This window comes from Grus americana, chromosome 1, assembly GCF_028858705.1.
Source record: "Grus americana isolate bGruAme1 chromosome 1, bGruAme1.mat, whole genome shotgun sequence".
Taxonomy (NCBI): Eukaryota; Metazoa; Chordata; class Aves; order Gruiformes; family Gruidae; genus Grus; species Grus americana.
In genome coordinates this window covers 8631071-8653027 of record NC_072852.1, presented here as the reverse complement: position 1 = coordinate 8653027, position 21957 = coordinate 8631071, and the positions used below count along the sequence as shown (strand labels likewise).

At 45.2% G+C, this 21957-nt stretch overlaps 1 protein-coding gene across 2 annotated transcripts in view; it reads right to left on the bottom strand.

Annotated features, from left to right (window-relative positions):
- Positions 1 to 21429, bottom strand: part of ELAPOR2 (endosome-lysosome associated apoptosis and autophagy regulator family member 2) — a 103236-nt gene extending 81807 nt beyond the window's left edge. Inside the window, exon 1 of one of the 2 annotated variants that reach the window (XM_054826574.1) lies at positions 21068 to 21429. In XM_054826574.1, the coding sequence (XP_054682549.1) occupies positions 21068 to 21190 (123 nt within the window). In that variant the 5' untranslated portion in view covers positions 21191 to 21429. The remainder of the gene's footprint in view (positions 1 to 21067) is intronic. The other variant, XM_054826584.1, reaches the window with a different exon arrangement.
- Between the last annotated feature and the right edge of the window lie 528 nt (positions 21430 to 21957).

Genomic DNA, 21957 nt, shown 5'->3' with positions numbered 1-21957 from the left:
CGCGTTGGGAGCTTGCATTCCCCTGGACATCTGACGGTCTGAATCGACCCCACTGCTCTCAAAATCATGAGGGCAGCTCACATGTCCACCGCGGCTGCAGCTGCCTGGCCGTGGCACGGAGTCAGCTCCCGCTCCGGCGGGCAAGCACCTTCCCGACGGCATCAGAGGAGGCTGGAGCAAAGCGGAAAATGACACAATGCGCTTCTCATGGAAAATTAAGAGAGAGAAGCCTTGCTCCTAAGAAATGTTAGCAATAAACTGCTAACATTATTTAACACCATTTCTTCTAGCGTTACTGGCTGGAAAGTTGTTAAGGCAGCAACTTAGGCTTAGTCACAAAAGGGTATAATTAAAATTTCACTATAGATTCATAATAACTGAATTCACTAAGTATCCAAAGCACTTCTTATCTGAACGTTCATTCTTGTTCAGATTGCGGAGTTCAGCACTCCTATCAGTCATTCCAGCTCCTTCTTAACTTACTCAGGCAGGGTCAGGCTTTACACTGGACTTTGTGCAAGTCCTCTCCCTCCTTGTAGGCCATGCCAGCGTGGGGGAAGGGAGGGAACACTGATGCACCATCATATCTCCTCAAAATAATTAGCTCAAAGACCTAGAGATTGATGCAAAAGGCAACATCCAATAACAGAGAGAGAGTAAGCCATCGTTAAGTCTCCAGTTTCAGTATCACTTAATCCTAAAGGCAAAATAACAACAAACAAGCAAACAATTTCCTCTATCATTTCATTGTTATTACTTCTCCAGTAACAGAGAACAGGACCGGATTTTACCACTGCTAACTAACTCTGCTACTCTGGGAAAAAAAGGCAAATACTGTGCTACCCTGCGTAGGAGGCTGAGAAACTGAGATGTCAATTTTCCTCTTTTGTAGAATTAGAGGAAGAAATTATATCAGGCCATAACATTGAGTGAAAATAACAGCTTTGACAGTGAAATTGCCCAAAGGCAGAAAAGTGCTGCCCAATTCTAGAGGGGAAACATTTGAGATAAAATAGTGAGGTCATAATAATTAGAGACGAAGACCTCAAGACTGTCAACATCCCCTTAAAAGCACAGCTAATTAATCCTCTAATGATGAAGTGCAAGGTATAAAGTTACAACCTCTCCCCTTAGCTGGTGGGCTCAGGGAATACTAGGATTATTTTACGGCAGGTATTACAAACATCTTCCCATCCAAGTGAGGTGTTTCGGTAGCCCCCAAGCACACAAACCCTCGCGTGCTTTGCTTAACCACTCCCAGGTGGTGAGGGGGCTGCCAAAACCTCAGGGACCGAGGGGGACTGGCACAAAACTGCTCCTCCACGGCTCAGAGCTGCTGATGATCACCGGGGTGGTGGGGAAAGCAGTGAGGAGATGCCATCCATCAGGGCCTAGCACAGAGGTTAGTGTTAATCATGGGGACATTTGCATGGCTGAAGCTAAAAATGCAGCGAAATGTAACCAAAATCAAAGTTTTGAAGAAGCTTCAGCCGTTAAGGATCTCTCTAGGAACTCCAGTTGGGTTTATTTGCCTCACTCTGAAGGTAAAAATGAAAATCTATTTGAATTAAAAATAGATAAACTCTGAAAGAATTCAGAATTTGTCCTAAAAATTGCCAGGATCAGGACAGAAGTAGTTCAGGGTTTTGTCCAAATGAAAGAGAACATAGTAATATTTTAACAGGAGTCGAGCATCTTGTGAAATTGCAAACTTGCCATAAGATGCTTGGTTTAGAACTACAAGCCAAAAATTGACCATCTCTGCCTGTACCTCTTGGTACCTCTGTCTACTGACTGCAGGCAGCTCCATCGCATCAGGGGATGCAGTGCTCAGTCACTTCGCCACCAGAGAACCCCATCTCTAAGGCCTGGTTTTATAGCTCCGACCCAGGCTCTCACCTGGGTGCAGACTTTCACACTACAGGTTTGGACACCTTGAGGACACACCATAGCAACAGATGAAAAAACAAGGATAAGACTTTCAGAGACCAATCTAAGCCCACACTCATTCCAATCAGCAGCAGAAATTCCACCCATTTCAATGGAAACTAAACCAGATCAACATCAAACCCTTTGTAAAACCCTTCCTCCCCATCTCCCCAGGACTCAAGACATCATTTTTTTCCATCATTAAAAAATGCACCATAATCAAGCCAAATAAAAGGTCCCGAGGAAACTCTAAACCTTGCTCTGACAACATGCTGAGAAAATGCAGCTTTGCAAGCTGGAGAAGGAGAGGGGCCCGGGCTGGTTCCGCTCTCCATCGCGTGGGCAGGGATCTCAGCTGCGAGCAGGAACCCTGTAGTACCATGTAGCACCAGCTCAGCACAGGAGTATGGGAACATCATTATGCAGACGGATGAAACGGCCATTTTTCAGAACCAAACGGGAACAATCCTCTCTGAACTGCAACTGGATACACATAAACCAGTTACATCTGCCATTATTTTTCATCTGTAGAATAAGGCTAGAAGCTATCTGCTCTGCTACAGAGCCACTGCAAGAGTACGTACAGCTTACTGTGAGGCACTGGAGTATTGCAGGATGGGGTCCCCATTTAGGTACCACAGACATTCCAGAACTGGTTTCCCACATAGTCTACAATCATTTAAGGCTCTGATAGCACCAAAATCCTTTTTTTTTTTAAATTAACTTTAAATTCCATTCAATAAATATTGGTCAGCAGCAATAACAGAAATCCTCATGTTGCATAAATGACAAGACTTTCTGCTCTTAAATACTCTGATAACACACTGTGTTTCGGATGTCACTGTGGTAAATTAACAGGGTTATACTCTCCCCACCTGCTACTCACCTCAGCCATCCCCTTCCACTCCTCTCCCACCAGCAGGATGACCAGCTCATGTCATCCCTCCTTCACCTGCATCACTGAAGATGAGCCAACGCAGCCCTCCACATTTTTAAACTCAGCCCAGAGGAGGGTTGGCAGAGAGATGGAGATGCCTTTTGCAGCCAGCAAGCCCCAAGCTTCTCACAACCCTTTCTACAATAATGAGTGCCTTGAAATCCAACAGCATTCATTGGATTAACAGAGAAACTTTAGGAGCAGGAAGACATAAGGGGCTGCCTAGTGAGGAGAATATATAATATTATATTATATAATTTAGTTTATAATATAAATGTCTAGAATTTTGGTGAAAAAAACCAGCCCAGCCTACCTCCATCCAGCCAGTCTCCAGGACGAGGGAGCAGTTCAGCTGCTGCAATGGGCTGCATTACCCATCCCCACCTCCTCCTCCTCTACAGCCCCTGCTCCTGCCAGGACATGATGTACGCCGTTCTCACTGTCAGTGTCTTACCACACATTTAATTATTGTTCTTTCCAACCCCTAACCTAATATTTTGTTAACCTTTGCTAATCTGGGATGTGTCAACTTGCCTTTCAGGATTCCCAGCATCAACCCTGTGTATTTCTAATACACACTCATCCAGTTATAATGCTTAAACCACTCGGGGACTTGCTCGTCCTGATCCATAGAACCTTTCTCAAAGGGTTTTGCAGTTTAAATACCACATTGGATTTGACTGTAAGGCCAGATTTTACCATTTCTGGCCTTAAATAACAACTGCTTTGGAGGAAGTCAGCCACTTTGACTTTGGTGCGGAGCAAAGAAATTGGTGCGATCCTTTTATCACAGCTCTCCCACAACATTCTTTAAAACACGTTACCCTTTGTAAAAAGATGCTGACTGCAATAAGCCACAGCCAGACCTTACTTGTAATAGACTTGTCAGCGGCACGTTGGCTTACTGTAGGGTAGCGGCATGTCATCTGCTGTCTCTGAACTGTAACACCAAGCACTTACACAGCCTTTTATCCTTATAAAGCTCTGCAAATATTAGAAGAGCCCAAAGGAGAGTTCAGAGCCTTCTCTCTTGAAAATTAACCTCTATGAAAATGAATTCACTGTGGCTAAGTCCCTCTCATTTCTCTATTTTCTTCCCAGGAGTGTGTCAGTGAAAGTCCCTGGCACCAGGGCTCTTGGAAAGCAAATATTAAATCCTTCAACATGGGGTGGCCACTCCACCACCCTGTGAGAGGACAGAGACAGAGGCAAGCCTGATGTCCATTCACACTGCACCAAGTTTCAGTTTCAGCTCTCTAGGAGTCAAGGCACGCGCTTGAATGCATTCACACAGTGCCCACACATCACACCCCTCATACACCTCCAAGACACAACTTCTCCAGCTCTCTAACTCTGCCACCATCCACCATTGTTGCTGGACAAACACCAGCAGAAGACGGATGGATCCATCTCATCCAATTTCATCCACCTACGTGGTGGGACTTCTTGTGTGGTCAAAAAGCACGTGCGGAGCGTGGACTTAGTATGGGATAGGATGGGACGCAGGTTGGAGATGGCAGTGTTGCCCACTGGATAAGCACCGCTCAGAGAAATGAATCTCACTCCATTTCACACACTGAAAGAAGCCCAATAATTCAGATTCTAAAAAAAACCCATGCTGTTTGCACGTGTTAATTCAGATTGGGGTTTTCTTTAACAGAAAACCTGACCATTACATTCTGAACATGCAGAAGTGGTTGACCCTTTCAAACACTGCTTTGAAAGCTTGCTTCACACCTTAATTATCCCATAACATTGTGGTTTCATCTCAATTGACCAGTCTTTCTTCTCAGGCAGTTCTTCGGTGTCATTTACGCAGGCTGAAGTTAACTCCACAACCAAAGCAAAAATCCTAATGATTCCCGTTATCACATCATTGCCCTTTCTTCACCACAGCCATCTTTCCCCTTTCTCACAAGAGGAGGAGGGGTTCAAGACTGCTGAACAGGGTAATGAAACAGAAGACTGTCCTAAACAGCCACTCTGTATAAAGCTTCACAGTCATCAACGCCATGTTACCATAGAGCCCAGAAGGTGGACAAGTTTGAACATGATATTATGTTCATGGGTCCAGCCTTCAGAAGACAGGGCTGCAGTGAGGCATGTCCATCCAGTCAGGCTCCATCTACAGCTTGGAGGGAGGACTCAAGACTTCCCCACTCCTCAGTTTCCCTCTTAGGACAGCCAAGTTTCCTACGCAGCCTGTAGCAGAGACTAATAATACAGAAATTAAGATTTAAATTAAGGCAAGCGGCAACAGAAAGGTGGAGAATCCCCCTTTGACCCAGGCTCTCCTGGCGATCAGGAGGACATTTCTGATGAACCCAGACATTCGGGAGTTGTGTTGTGGGGTTTTTAACTCTTCAGTCTCAAAGCCTAACAAACTCACTTGCAAATCTCTACTTTTTCTCAAAAAGATTTTAGACAAGGGCGATTTTTTCAGTGAGCTCCTAAATCTTCTCAAAAAACAGTCAGATTGAGAAAAATGAAACTAAGAACATGGTGGTCAACAATTTTTATAAATACAGTTATCTGTGTTGTCCTAATGTCATCCAGTCTTTAAGTCACCCAGTAGTAATATTTGGACAGGTTTGATCCTGTGAGTATTTTTCCATTAACTGCTTTGCATGAGTTTTATGATTCTCTTATATTTACAGCCAAATAAACATAGTTTGTCAAAATGAGAATTACTTTTATTACTACCAATCTATACATGATAACTGTTCTTTACTATTCATGACAAGAAAAATCTTACAGTTTAAGGGTTATCCATGAAGGGTTGTTTTTTGCGGGGTTTTTTTGTGTTTTTTTTCCTAAGACTCTCACTCGCTACAAGCATCTAAATGCACATGTAATAATATTTTAAGTTTAATTAACCCATGGTTAAACTTCTTCTGTGACACCCTCACTATCTGTGGCAGCACATCTGTGATTATTCCACACTACTCTACAAATATTTACCCCACTGCCTCATATCACTTTACTTCTGCCCAGTAAGAATCAACTTTTCCAGGAGTTATCAGATCCCACTGTTTTCAGTCTTTTCAGTGATAATGCCTTTTCCTGAGGTTATCTCTTCCAAAGCAGGAAGCCCTGTTTCAATATTCAATAAAAATATTTTAAAATAACATTTTTTTTTCATTTGTTATTGCTTGTGAGAAGAGGTTTTCAGGTCACTGCATGTGCTACTTTCTGACAGAGAACAGGATCACAGTGGTACTGGGCATATCTTCACCTCAACCCAAAAAGACCAATCCTTTAAACGCCTTGCTGAAGTAGGCTCTCAGGACTTAAACCTGCAATACTGAAGCCAAGTAGCTTGAACGATCAAGCATTAACAGAGATGTTTGTTAGACTTAAGGAAAAAAATGTCAGGTTTAATGCCAATATTCATGATCCCATGCAGGCCCATCAAAAGTAGAATTAATGGGCTACAGCTTTTTAACTATCAATATTTAAGCGTTCTATCCATAGCTTAAGTACTTGCTTTGTTAACTACTGGGAATCTATCCCATATCCACTCTCTTATATCAATAAAAAAAAAGATAAAAGAGGTGTAGTGCCTCACACTTTTGATTTGATAGTATTTTCCCTCCCCCACTGTCATAAATTTCTACATACAAAACTATAAGGGGGAAAACCCACTAAATCCTCATGTTTTGTTGTTTGGTGTTCAACTGTCAGAGCACAAAGCAAGTAAGCTGCGTTGCAGAGAGAACGATGACACATCGACTCCACGTGCCACATTTGCGAGGAGTTTTCACATCCTGCTTTAGCCAAGAGCTGCAGTTGATGTCCATGCTGACTACTGAAGTGTCTTCCAAGACCACCCACATGGTGACACTCGTCTGTCTTCCCTACGGCAAGGAAAGCTTTGGGTAGCAGTGGAAGATGTTCCCCAAAGTGCTCCGAGACGCCAGGTGCTCAGGCACAACCTGCACAACCTGCACAAGGTCACCTCCATACACACAAACCAGCTTTTGTTTTCAGGACAGTAAATTTTATTGCCTATTATTCACAAACATCAACTATACTGTAGGTCTTATGCAAACGTTGTGTGCATATGGACAGTAGATAAAGCCACCCACGGGATCTCGGTACAGCATACTCTAATTCACACACGCTGGCACTGTGTAATAAGCCAAAGCATTCTCCAAGAACAAGATTCATGTTTCACTGCAAAAATGGTTAGGCTTTTTATTCAGAGCTATGCAGTTATTACAGTTGAGAAGGCCTGACAGTATCAAAGTTGATCACAGTTCTAATTATAACTTTTAATATGCTGGATTTTATTCATTCCTCCTCCTTTTCAACCTTGATGATTTATTCCCAGCTATTCAAGGCTTAAGACTCGTAAATGAAAAGAGAAGCTTCTATTTTTTTGAGTATAGATGTTGCTGACTGTTGCCTATTCAGAAGGTAATCTGCACATAAAGAGTTCAGGGTATATCTATTTAAGAGCCTAGAAGCAAATCCCAAGAGGGCAATTACCTAAGGTACCTGCAGCATCCCCACAGATGTATTAAAGCCACAGGGAAAATTGCTAGGCTTTTGTTTGTGAAGGAGTCAAGGCCATCAGGAGGTTCCAGATCTGAGATGGATAGCAACCAGATGAGTCAACTGCTTCAAGGAGAGTGAGCATATCTTCGCCCCAGGTGGTCTCCACTCAACAGATACAGAAGCTTTCCCCAGGATTCCCATGGGCACTCAGTTGTCCATCCCCCAAGACTACTTTTTCCTTTTTATTTCTGCCCCTTGCCCTCCTTCTGAACCCCTACACCAATGCTGTGCCAAATTTCGGCAGGTCCCTAAGCACCAGCCAAGTAACCCACTTCTTGTCATGCCTTGTCACGTCCTTTATCACATGTAAGACAAGACGATAAATTTGGGCCCTTTTTTGTATTCTCAAAATAAAGGACACAGCAAAAACCTCCCTTTGGGTGCTCCTGAGACAGTGCAAAGTCAATAAACTAGAACTACATTAGGCATAAAACAGCTGAGTACAGTAAAATAATTTACCTCAGAAGAGGACCTGAGTTGACAATTTCAGTGGGAAAAATCTCTCTACGTACTTGAGAAAAATGAGACAGATGGAGCAAACGTTAAGGTAAATATTATAGCATATTTATCTACAAGGCTCCTCCAATCTGAGTGAACCATTTAGCGCAACATAAACATTTTTGGGCATGTGCAAGTGCATCCTAGAGCCTGTGCATCTCCTTCTGTAGGGCCACTACCTCACTGAGACACTGCTCTGAACCAAATTTAACTTCTGCAGTTACAGTATCCACAGGGAAAATACATCTTCAAGGATTCAGTTCACAAACTATCACCAAACCGCCCATCTCACCCTCGCAGGGCTCCTGGCAGGTTCATGTGGAGCAGTATAAAGGTAATACAATTTCACAAGTTGTCCACTTTAATCCAGTGAGAACCTGAACTATGGCCAGATTTAATCATCTGAGGAATCAATGTGGCCCGTTTCCTCTCCAGCAGCAGAATCCCACAGCAGCATCCTGTCTGATCTGCTACACCAATTAAATTTGTAAAAGCATATAAAAGGACATCATCAGATAATGTTAAAAAGTCCACTGAATGTACACAGAACAAAAGAAGTATTTTTATGAAAACCCACAAAAGACAGCATGAAACTGGCACCAAACTGACGTAACATTAAAATATTTTTAAAGAACACCAGTCAATGCATTTTTTTTCAACACTGCACCTAAAGGAAAGTCTTCGGTTTACTGGAAGTAAAAGGTTTAAATTCAATAATATATCTCAGTTATGTCAGAGCATTGACTCTCTGCAATTCACAGAATTCCCTGATCTTAATCCAGCACGGTATTTAAGCATAAACTTCACCTTAAATAAGGCATTGGTTTTCAAACTTCAGTGGAATTATTCATGTGCTTCAAGCCAGGCACATGCACAAGTGTTTTGCAAAGCTTCCGCTCCTGCCCCTCTGCTGTGGGTTATCAGTTTCCATTAGGCATCTGAGTTTTTCATGCAGCAGTAGGCAGCAGAAAAATATTAGAAAAGGAACAAGGCTGTTATTAGAGGGAAGTCTGTGTGATGTTCGCTCATCTGATCTTGTATCATTTTTCTGCCCTGTCACCTCCTCTACAATTTCCTACCAAATGCATTTGCTCCACATTTCCTTTTCTCTCTTGGGAGATGTTTCTATATGAAAAAATATCCGCTAGCTATTAGGCTGGCACAGGGCAGGAGCAGGTTACAGCTGTGAAAAGCCCAGCCCTCACTGCCTCGTCACTATTGACCCAGGTCTGCGTGCTCTTGGTGTGTTCCTCACTCAAGTGGTGGGGATGGATGGGTCTGGCTCAATTCTGAGCTCAGCTTTTCCCTTTCAGACCTTGACTTCCTCAGAACTTGAGTTTTCAGTACAAATGGGGAGAGATATAGTGAAATAAACCTTCAATGTGGAAGGTATTACCCCAATACAAAGGCTCCCCTAACAATATATATAGTCCCCAAAAGAAGAGAGACAAGAACTACAGGTATTAGTCACTTCTGGCTCAATACAAATTATTTGCACTAGAACTTGAACTCACATAATTTCTTCAAGACAGGATTTTAACCAAAATGATCACATTGACAGAAAACTTTTTTATAACCAGGACTTTAATTGTTGCATATAATATTACAAACTAGAGAGACTCATAACGAGGAAAAGGTGTGCTTCTTTCACTGAGCCTAATTAATCCTCAGGGAGAAGTAAAAATAGAAATATTTTTATTGACTTTAAGCTTTGCCAAAGTTGCATTTCCTTGTACGAAGATCATGATCAGATTCTGCTTTTTGCAAACACAAATTTAACTCAGGAGTCTTCCTGAGTGGGGAAAAAATGCAAACCCATAAACCCACCAGACTACAGAGAGGCTGTTTCCTTCTCCCACTAGTTGTTTTTCAGCATATGCTTTGCTGCCAATATCACGCAGCATTTTATTTGTTTGCTGACCAGATGGCTGAATATTTTCAAACAGGAAAAAAAAAAGCAACTCATAGCAAATAAGACATTTTTTACAACTTGTAGCTGAATCTTCATCAATACTCAACTTTGGGATTGCTGAATGTTTTTATGAATATTCCATTTTTTTTAAAAAAAAAATACAAAAACCACACTGATGACACCTGTAACATCAGATGGAGGTCACATTTAGGAGTTGCTGACTTGCAACCACCTGTCTCAGGATAGGACCATGCCCTTTGTGAGGGCTCAAATGTGTTATGTGTCTGAAATAACCCTGTTCATTGAACAAAGCAAGATCTTAAATCACAGCCTGACAAGAAAAACACGTAACTGTATTCTTATGAGGAAGCCTCATCCAATATTGCCCTCTTGGGTTGCCTCCAAGGCCAGAGAGTCCATTTCCACCGCAAGAATAACTAATAAATAAAACCAAGGACAAGCTAGCAGCCCAAGGCAGCCTGAGTGAAGCAAATGATGGAGAAAACGCATCTTAGATTTAACTCAACCATCAGCTGCATTCAGCTCCTAGACTCTTCTCTGTATTCATGCAGCTAACCCCAGTCAAAAAGATCTCCAGTAGCAGGGTCTAGCCAAGCCTTGCTCAGTGCACACTTCTTCTGAAGTCCAGATTTACCCATAGGGCTAAGGCAGCTTTTAAGGCTGCTACAAATCCAAATTTGTTACCATTTCTAGCAGCCAGATGGTGCCTGGAGCTACGAGCTTCCCTCTTGTGTAGGACCAAGGCTGGGTTGAGGTGTGAGCCGGGGGATGACAGCAGCAGGCAGAGCTGCAGCACCATGAAACCCTCTTGAAGGGACAGAGTAATGGGTTATCGAAATGGCTATATCAGTCAAATCAATCAGCACTGACTCATCAGCCCACAGAGCGGGCAGGGGGGAAAGGCAGGACAAGGAAAAGATCAGAGTTTTGCTCACACACAGTTCCTGAGCTGTCCCTTGCTATTGATTGCACCCGTGAGATATGATCCAGTCTACAAAAACGGAGAAAATAAATGCATTCATAGCTGGTTTTCCTGCCCAGGTAACGCAGTCAGCCTGTAATCATGCACGTTGTAAGCAATCATAAATTGAACACCCCCCTTTTTGCACTGGGAAATTAAATGCAAGTACAAGGTCTAGCCCATTTGACAAACAGTTGCAATAAATTACAAGCTGATCATTACATGCAACCTAACATTACAAGTTAGGTTTAATCCTGCATGTATCATAGACAAAAATTTACACTGGCATGAGCTTGGTGTTAATTATTCCCTGGATAGGAAGGGACTCCGCTGTGCGATAACGCGCCTTTGGTAGGAGGCTGCTACAAGGCAAAACAATAAAACTCTTTACTCACAAATATCTCTCCAGAACTAAGGACCAAGGCTGTGCTCCTGCTGCATTTCCATTTTAATTCAGCAGTTCAGAGGCAAAGATTTAGGTGTCTTCTCCAGTATAATTAGGTCATTGCAGAGACCTAGCTCCACCACTGCCATGTCCCAGCCTTATCAACACACCTTCACCCCTGCGGCTTACAGAACACTGCAGAGCAACCTCATAGCTTGGGTAACAGCTAATGTAATTCAGTTACAGTGGAGATTAATTCCACTGATGAGTCGAGATTCATTTTATTTTACTTTAGATAAGTCCTTTTCATGGTATGAAATACTGGGTCTGCCCAGTGCTCGGCTACTTCCACACCACCAGGATCTCATGCTTGGACTATGCATGGATCACTAGAGCAATTTTTCTGTTCACACTGATTTTCTCCTGTCCTGAAAAATGACGAGGGTGCTACACGCCCTCCTAACATGGTAGGTATCCAAATAACTGTACCCAGTTATTGTCATCCCATGACACCACTGCCTCCACTCATCTTTATTTTCTAACTGGAGGACTACTGAGGGGGTTCATCCATAGCTTCTACTGCAATGTCCCATTCCGTGCCGGCTTTCACGGGCAAATTCATGCCAGTGAGCACACTAACCCTGGGGTGATCTGCACAGTTCAAAGACCAGAGCTCTTTGGGCCTGTCATGTTTAGCAGGCTAGAGACTGCCTATGAAAGCAGGATCACCCCAATAATTCACTTTTATTGCCAGCATGCGTGGTGCCCAGTGAGGTGCCACTGGGTCTCCCCATCAAACTATCTACAGCGTGAATGCCAAAGCTGAACAATGGCAAAGTTTGTTAATCAAACTGTACTTTCAGTAACAGTCACATAAAGCCTCCCAAAACCTCAAGCCAAACATCATTCTTCCACCCCATCAAATTCATACGACTCATTTAAGTGCCACAGGACCTTAAAACACTATGCAACTTAGCTCCAGTTCACTTAACTTTCCAGATTTTCGCTTTTCAAGATTCACATTTTCCAACTCCTCTCTGCAATACTGAGTAGCTGAGTTACCTTTTCTTTTCACCCTTTTTTCAATGAAAGCTGCGATTCCTGCACAACCACATGATGAGGCTTTAAGGAAATCTCTTCCCTTGTTTAGCAAAGCAGTTCAAGGGATTAGCAGGTCAGTATCGCAACGGGCAATGCTGAAAATCAGCTTTTTTGGTTTTAATTTAAAAGCTGGAACTAAAAAGTGATGACTCTTCAGAGAAGTCAGCTAACATTTAAGTAGGGTTGGCTTAAGTGCAGTTAAAAATACTGCAAAACCAAAAGATATGGGAATTGATTCTTTTTTACATTATGGCTCCTCTTAGCTAGGGTGAATGGGAATCTGATGATCAAACACAGCTATTTCAGGAGCAGTGCAGGGCTCAGCGCTGAACTATCTGTGACACCTGGTCTGTGCATCCCTAAAAGGATCCCTTGATGCCAACAGGACACGTCGCTTTGATGCAGGATTGAGCAGCACCTCTGGATCCCCCGCCTCTCACCATGCAGAGGCCAACACAGAGCACAGTGGACTTCCAGCCAAAAAAAGGAGAATTCAGAGTCCTGGTGAATCCTATATTCAGCATCAAAACCCAGCGTTAATCGACAGAGTCACCCTGTCTGGTCTTCTGGAAGAGGAGACAGTGGCCTGGGTTCAGCCGTTACTCGAGCGGCTCCAGGGGAGACAGCCATTCCCTTATTAACCGGGACACTTGACGTTCATCACAAGGCAAGACAAGCTGCTCATCAGCAGGTCTGCAGGGCAGATGCTTGCCAAGAAAGGTGCGGCGTGAAGAGCTGAATCATTTCTCCTCTGCAATTCTACTGAGAAGCCTCCTCACCCCAGCATCCCTGCGATGCACATCAGCTCATGTTCCCTCCATGCAAGCATAAATCCTGCTGTAAAGCAGTCTGGTTAGAGCCTCTGCTGTCCTTTCAACAGAAGTCTGATTTTTTTTTTTTTAATTGGATGAAATAAGACCAAACAAAAGAGAGAAGAAAAGAACTGTCTTGGGAAATCTGTCTTTTTCTTCATTTGCTTTAAGGAGCCACAGAGCCGGAGATAAAAAGCAGCTAACCAGAAACAAGCAGCATTTGATCAGCACTGTTGACCTGCCAGCAGGAGGGAGCCATGGATATAAGAGCCTGGGAAAAATCAGAAGTAACCCATTTCTGATTCACGTCTCGCGGAAGACGCAGCACCACCCCTTCATGTGTATAAAACACGGGCAGCCTGTGTGAAGATCTTCCTTTGAGAAACTTAAGAGAGTAAGCACCAAACCAGAAGGATTTCACAGGCCACAAGAAATGCTATGGGAAATAAACACTTTAAGACTCAACAGCTGAGGCCTAAATCACCTTCACCCTTGAGTTTGCTACTAAAAGTCACCATTTTAGTTTTCTGGGATGGTATGATCAATTTAGACACCGATTTCTCTACTATTAAATGTATAGTGTACTTTATCAAGCCAACAGCAATTATGTTAATGGCATCTTCAAGTTTTGCACTCCCTGTCGCTTCTTCCTCTAGCTTGGTTATCTGATGTATTTAAATTTTCTGACCATATTCATTACATCAAAAATACCTCTCAGCATGTTCCAGTCAGTTCCAACCTCAGAGGGAAAGTTCACCCTTTCCCCAAAGCAGGTTTTTTCATCAAATTGGATTATAAGATTAGCATTAGTAACCCACAGTGGTAATTACTATGTATAAAATAGCTCTTTTGGCTGTGTCTACCCTGGTAAGTAGAAGAGGGCCAGGGATCTGCCCAGTGTCGTGGGCCGGCTCACTCTGCTTGCATGAATCTCTTCTCCTGATGCTCCTGTACTGGGCAGGATGGACATACCCTTTCAACCAATCCCAAACACCTTGAGCCTCTTTCCTGTGGATTATCCCTGGAAAATATTTGCACTTCTAAGGTGGAACGAAATCTAAACAAATGAAAATCAAGCTTCCCAGCATTTTCACCACCAAATAATACGGTTCCTGTAATTTTTTGTAGGTACCTTCCAATAATCTTCAAGTATCACCATAAACCACCTCTGTTACGTGTTGTACTTCTTGACCCTAAAACACTAACAGATAAGAGAGGTTAACGCCATATCAGCAAGGGCAAATGGGATGAGTGATTTGCCCTCTCTTTGTAGCAGCAAAAATTCTCTGTGAAAGAAATGTTATACTTAGGACTAGAAATTCACCTGAAATCATTTTATTTTCATTGAAAGCCTACCTTACAGCCCACAAATGTCCCTTCCCTTGCAGAGAGGGCACTTGCATCTCTGAAGCCAGAGCACGGACCTCCGCAGCAGAGAGCAACAAGCCAGTTCTTTCACACCTTCAACATATACCTCTCTCATTTTCTCCTTCCTACATCAGGAAATACAGTCCTCTTGCTATTATCTCAGTGTAAACCCAGACTAGCTGTATCTGACCAGATTTTTATGTTCTAGAACTAAAATAAGAGGGGACCAGCCTTGTGCCTGGTAGGTCCCAAAGCTTCCTGCGCTACTTCTAGCCCCCCGGAGACTAAACACTGAGTCATCTCTGCCACTCACCCAGCTAAAAAAATCACCCTTTTCCTTTTTCTTTTTTTTTTTTTTTTGGCAGGTTAGTTTCCAGCCAAATCAGCGTTTGCTCTGACTCAGCACACCGTGACAGGATTGTCAGCACCAACGCAGGGGAGCCGGCAGCCCATCTGCACGTCTCATCCCAGATCATCTTAAATCAGCTGTGAGCCCTTGTCCCAAGCGTACAGCGATTACTGCCTGGCACTATTTATAAAAGTGGGCATCACAGTGTTTGTGAAACAAGGTCATTATTAGATTTGGCTGATGTTTCGTAATTGAAAGTTTTTGGCTTTTTTTTTTCAGAGGAGGTTGTCAAGAAAAGGGCTTTTAACTATTTCTCTTAAAAAAAAAAATATTTCTCCTTCAAAAGACTGAATACCAAATTGTTTCCACTGCCAGCAGCCAACACCTAAACAGATTTTCAGGTGCAGGACAATAGCTAAAATGTTACCAAGGGGGAGTAGGAGGGACACTCTTTTCCAAGTAGGTGTAAGAGTCAGGAACATCACAGCCGCGCCAGATACCAGCACAGGACCTTTCAGTGGCAGCCCCTAGACAACCTTGGCAATGTCTGGGAGACACGTAGGATCTGTTCCCTGACCTCCTCCCAAACACTGATTTTTTCCTATCTCGAGCATGAGGCATTCAAGGCTGCCCTTCTTGTTACCACCCCTTATCTATTCTCCACTTTTCTTTTTTCTAAACTGGTGCTTACTGCTTTCTTCAGCACGTGTCGATAGCCACTTACACACATGACATGGGGGAAGCCTGCTCTGATGGCACCTCCCCGTTGCCCACAGAGTGAGCCCTGAAAGTCCTGACAACCCCTGGCTCTGCCCCATGGTCGCTGCCGTCGGTGGGAGCCCTGCCAACGTCTACGCTGAGTCAGACCTGCAGGTGAGGGTTTCCCTTCAACCGATTCCAGCTTTTCTGACCCAGGTCATCAGCTGGCAGAAAGCAATAAACAGTACTGCTAACACTTTCCCAATCAACACCCAGTGGAAATCGTGGCCTGGAGGAGGCAGCTGATAACCCAAATCACTGCGGACACCCATCCCGGCACCCAGCTTGCTGATGGTCCCAACCAGCATCGTGCATGGATGTGTCAGGAATCCCAGCAGAGCTCCTGTCCTCACTCGCCCTTGCTAAATCTACACAAGCTATAAGGAACAAAGGGGAAGGAAGAAAATAAAATCATGGGCTTCTTTATAGATGATAGATACTCATCCTGAATGATCAAGTGGTGTTTGATGGTGGAAGAAATGCAATCTTGTGTTGGCTTAATGTCTGCTACTCTTTCAAGTTTATGGTCTGTTACAGCAGTCTCCACCGTGCCTAATTTTCTTATGCTTGAAACGTTACAGCCATGGCTCCCTTTCTGTATTTTATACCAGCATCTGTCCTCCTCCTCAGGTTTCAAATTCTGACACCTCACCAGTTTCTCCTGTGCTTCCCCCCACCTCCCGCCTTGGTCTGCCTACGCGTTGCAGTGGCGATGCTTTCTGCTGCGGTACCTGCATCTCAGCATCTGTCTTCTCACCTTTTGTGCACCTGTTTCCACTTCATCAACTTTATTGTCAGCAGTTTTATAGCATGGGGTTTTGCTCTTCTTTCCTCATTTTTATGACTCTCCATCACCATGGCAAATGGAAGCTGTACATTTCCCTTTTCGCCTCATAGACACAAGTCTGCATTAGCAAGAGGTGATAAAAATAATGTGATCTGTCTATGAATCTTTTCTGCAGTCTCTTCTGCTGCCTATGAACCATTCATAAATTAAGAGTCCAAGATCTTTCAGATCCCTTAGAAATCAGGGAACACTACACTGGGTCCTCCCCTGGTGTAGATAGCTCCTGCTTTGTTGCCAAAATAGCAAATGCAGGTGCTTCCGAGAAGGGGGCAAGGGTACCAATAAGGGACAGTAAGGGAACCTTAGAAGGAGAATTCCTTCCTAAATGTTTAGCAATGGGCTAAACCTCTCAGAGACTTTAAGGCCAACAGAAATGAAAATAATCCCAGAGATCAAGAAGTCCCAGAGGTTGTTTATAGCTACCTGAAAATAAAAAGTATTGCCTTTTAAGAGTAACAACATTTAGCCTTTCAAGTACACAGAAAATCCTTTTATTTCTATCTTATCCTAAAGATTTGCATCTCGTTAATTTTCTCTACCCCGTGCATTAATGCATGCTCCTCTTCTTCTCTCAAGTTATTCCCTTCTTACTTAGACAGCATCACCCTATGCTGTCATCACTGTATGCTTATTAACATTGACGGTTCCTGAGTACTAACAATAAGGCACAAACACACTCTTACCTGATTTATCCTTACCCAACTTATTTCCCCGTGAGCACGTGGGCTGTCTCTACAGAGCCACCCACAATGACCCCAACCCTTTCCCCAAGCAGGTGGAGTTCACCTACAACGTCAGAGTGTGTGAGATACTCAGATTCCTTCCGGCAGACATCCTTGTTATTCCTGCCAGCGATATTAGGTGACAGGCATGCTGACTTTTATCTAGGTCTGTTACGTAAGGTCCTTCCAAGAGTGACATGTATCTTCTCTCCATCCTTTACATGGAAAGACAGAACTTCACCTTGCTTCCCAGGCTGCTTAGCTTAGTACCTAATATCTTGATTTAAAACACTAATATACTTAAAATACTTCACGCTTAACTTAGACACACCCCATTTTTTTAACCGTTTCTCATCATGAAAATTGACATTATTTCAACATACTTAATCCACCGTACTTGACCCAGTTTCAAGTTCATGTTTCCCTCCCTCCTTAAGACTTCCTTGTCTTTGTCTTACAAGTGATTTTAGAAAAGATTTTTTCATTGTCCAAATAAATTTCTTCTATCATTTCTATCTTCTCCAGAAGTATTCCAGCAGACTAGTACAAAAATACTTTCCCTTGCAGAATGCATTTAGCAATACACCTTCCATTCACTTAGTCACCTTAAAGTTCTATATTTGGTTTATTTGCCTACTGAATCAGCAGGTAAACCATCCAATGTAGCACAATCACATTTATTATCTGTATCAAAAACATGTGTTTGCTCTCGATCCGCATAGTAATTGAGAGTCGAACGGGGTATATGAAAGAAAAAAAAAAAAAAGAGGGAAAGGAATAATGACATGAAGAAAAGATCCATTTAGGCTGAGTATCAGTTAAAATGTCCTAAAAGCAAAATCTACTCAGATTTGGGTGAATCTCTAAGGGGAAGCCAAAGAAGACTCAGTTGAAAAGTTTAGGAAAAGCATCAAACACTGGAAAATAAGATGTAACAAAGATGTTCTCTGAAGTGGCAAGGGGGTGAGCATGAATATCGCTTCATTTCCATCATAATATCTGAATGTGTATTTAATACGAGTGAAAAACATGAGTGTCATCAACTCCACTCAAAGTCATTTAATTCATGCAACACATGAAACGTTTGCATTAGTATCCCATTCACCACTGGCGTAAGCAGAAAGAGTTCACTAAGCAGTTATTCTTCTACCACTGTCCCAATCCGAGTTACCAAATCACCAGAAGTATGGGATACAGCAGTGGGTCTCCCCAGCTTCTGCACCCCAGAGGTACCCCAGGCATCCAAAGCCCAGAGCCTGCCTCCATCTCTTGAAGATGCACCTAACACCTTCAAACTAGCTGCCAGCATCACAGACCTCAGCAAAAGCTCATGATGTGAATGGGCATCACAGCCTGCACCAAACGCTATTATGCCAGAAGCTTATAGGCACATCAATTTACTCCAAAAACTCATGGGAATACTCATTTGAGCTGCTCGTACATTTGCTTTGCAGCACAAACATACCTTTCCTAAAGTGCTGAACTACTACAGTCCCTGATGAAAGAAGCCAATGACAGAAAGGTTTCTGGAAAGTGACATTGCTATACATTATTATTTTTACTATCTATGTTATCAGAGCACCATGGAGCCTCAGGCATAGCCAGAGATCCCACTGCTCCAAACGCTGTACCAGCGCAGAAATCTCACAAACTGGCAGATACCCATATTTCTCATAACAGTGAGTAAACAGAAAAACAAGCTGTCAAGGAGGGAGGGGAAAAAAAAAAGGTGCAGCTAAAGGAAAGTTCCCCTATAGATTCAAAATGAACTACTTGCCAGTGCATTAAGCCTTGTGCTTTTCAAGCCTTTTGGGTACAAAACAATGAGACTTTTACCAAGTCTTCAGTGATTGCAATACCCTGTAACAGGCTGTGCTTTCTCATTTCCCGACTTCATCCCTATCTGAGTCTGCCCAAACCAGAGTCAATCACAACAGCAGCTGTTGTGATTTTAATGGCAATACACTCAGATCACTAGAATTAGGCTGAATTAGGGCAAATGGCAAAGTTTTCAGACCGACGCATAACAGCCAGGTATTAGCCATGTTTTACATGAACTATTAATATGTTCATTCCTTTTGTAAACCAACTGATCTACTACCTTCGTTCTTTGCAAGCTTTTTTTTTCCCCCCTTCTCCATCCAGACATGTTTGTAATTATATTCCCTGGGACATACAGTTGCATGGCTACACCCACACACCAGCACAAGTAACGTACAGCTTTTTAATCATGTGAGTGAGGGATGTCTCTGTCTCAAAGAGTATTCAAGTGAAACTAAAGTAAAACGACATTGTCCAACCTTCTGAAAAGAAAGCAAAAGCACTCAGGGCCAGATCCAAAGGGGCATAGAACTAGGGCTCAGGAAAGAATTTGCACACCTAAAGCCCGGTATGTAATGCTAAAAATACCAGCTCTATGTCTTTGGTACCTCTGCTGAGATTCAGCTGTCACCCTTAACCATCTGCAGAGGTTCATTTTTTTTAAGTAAAGACTTTAGGATGAAATCAGCTCTAGAAGGTCCTGTTTTCCTTCACTAGCGGAAAAGGGAGATAGGTAATTCACAGCAGGTAGCTACATAAATCCCCCTCTCTGAGGATGATCAGCATTTAGGAAAAAAAGCCACCGATTTGGGTATCCCACATGTCCCTCTACTTCCAGATTTCCCATGCTAGACTAACACTGAGCTCTCCCACTGAGGCTCAGCTACTTGGAAGACAAAAAGTAGATTCAACAGGCCAAGAAGGAATATTCCCCAGGTCAGGGATGCCCTCTTTCACCACAGGGAGGAGACACGGGCTTCTGCACCCCCAGCCGAGGAGGTCCCACACTGCAATAGCCCCCAAGCACGGATCAGGACCCTTCGCCAGCCCAGTGCTCTGATCCGGCTGCAGTCACTCATCCCCAGTCCAGTCTGAGCATATACAAATGATTTCTTGCTAAACAGTGCAACGGCAGTAGAAGAGGGGAGGAAGCTCTGTTCCCGGAGCATCCTTGGAGGGGTAGAAGAAAGGAGACTAACTGCTGTCAACCCACTTGCAGGTTTCTGCTTGCTAGAACAGTGCCCCAGCCATTGAGACCTGTTGGGAAGGTGGTACCTAGCCTCCTCACCCCCACACCTAGATTTAAAAAACAGGAAAGACCCACTTGCTGTTTAAAAGTAGGAGAGATGATCTCCCCGAATGTAGGAGTGAGGACAGAAACCCTGGAGCAGAGGCTCAGCCTTGGTCCCTTCCATCAGGGCTCCTTCTGGGCCACCCGGAGCTGGCCCAGGGCTGGGCATCCCTGGCCGGCAGGCTCAGCTCCCGCATCCTGCACAGCCCTGCAGAGCGGCCCCTGCTCCCAAGACACCGAGTCTCTCCTGTTTCGGGGTTTTATAGCAGGAGAGAGGCAGAAAGTTTCTCTCTCCGTGTCACACAGACGGCTCAGCTCTAGGACACCCCGGGCTGACAGAGGGGGGTCGGGACAGCTTCACCACTCCCCTCCTTACTCTCCCCCTTTTGCACTGATTTAACATGGTATTTAGAAGAGCAGCGAGGCCAGTCGAGTTCCCCTCGTTTGGAGGGGGGCTCTGCTATTTCCACGCACCGGAGGGAGCAGTGACAACCGGAGTGTGTGCGTGGGGATGCTTCGCCACCGACGGCTAGGGGAGCCGCTCCACGCGTGATGCGGGGGGGGGGGGGGAGGGAGGGTCGGCCGCCCCGCAAAACCCCCGGCAGAGGGTCCTTCTCCGTGGGTCCGACCCCTCTATCGTCCCACGAACAGCCTCTGGGGGGGAGGGGGGGGCAGCAACAACCAGCAAAACCCCCCTCCTGGGGTACCACCCACCCTCCACCCGAGCCGCTGCATGCCCCCCCTGCCCCGCACCTATGGATGGGGAAAACCTCGAAGGAGGAGGAAAATCTCACCTCTTCGCAGGGCGGCAGCTGCAGGGCGGCCGCCTGACAGCCCAGTAGCCAGCAGCACACCCAGGCGCTGCCCGGGTACCCCCGCTCCGCTCCGGCCCGCCGCATCTTCATCCTCATCCTCATCCTCCGCCCCCGCCGCGGAGCAGCCGCGCACCCCTTCCCCGCACCGCACCCGGGGGCGGGGGAATCACCGCCCCCTGCCCTTGCCGGAGACCTCCCTACCCCGGCCGCGGCCGGCGGGTCGGGCTGGCCCTGGCCCTGGCCCTGCGCCCCGCCTGCAGCCGGGCATAACCCCGGGGGCTGGCACGGACGGCAGCGGCCCCGCCGGCCGCCCGCTCCCGGCAGCCGGCACCGCCAAAGCCGGGAGGAGGAGCCGGGAGGATGGGGGGGATGGGGGGGAGGAGGAGGAGGAGGAGGAGGAGGAGGAGGAGGAGGAAGGAAGGCAGGCAGGCAGGCAGCGCAGGCGCACGCTGCCGAGGCTCGTCCAGCCCCGGCGTGGCAAGTGGGAGCGCGGCAGCACCCTCCCAGTTGCATCTCCCCAGCCCCAAAGGCTCTGGGGTGGGAGCGGCACCGGGGGGTGAAACCGCGCAGACACCGCCCGGCAGCCCCGGCCGTGCTGGGGGAGCACGCAGCACCCCCCGGTTGTGCCTCCCCGGCCCCAAAAGGCTCTGGGGTGGGAGCGGCACCGGGGGGTGAGATCCCGCTGCCCTGGCCCTCCCGCGGGGTGCTGGCCTTGCAGCCCCCGTCATCCCTCACTTGGCTGCTGGCACCTCCGCTCCCCATCCTTGTGCATGGCAGCACCAGGCGATGCGGGGTGCTTGCACCCATCTCCCTGCTCCTCCGGTCCTAAGGATGTCCGTGTCCCACCTTAAGGTGGGATCCCAATGGGT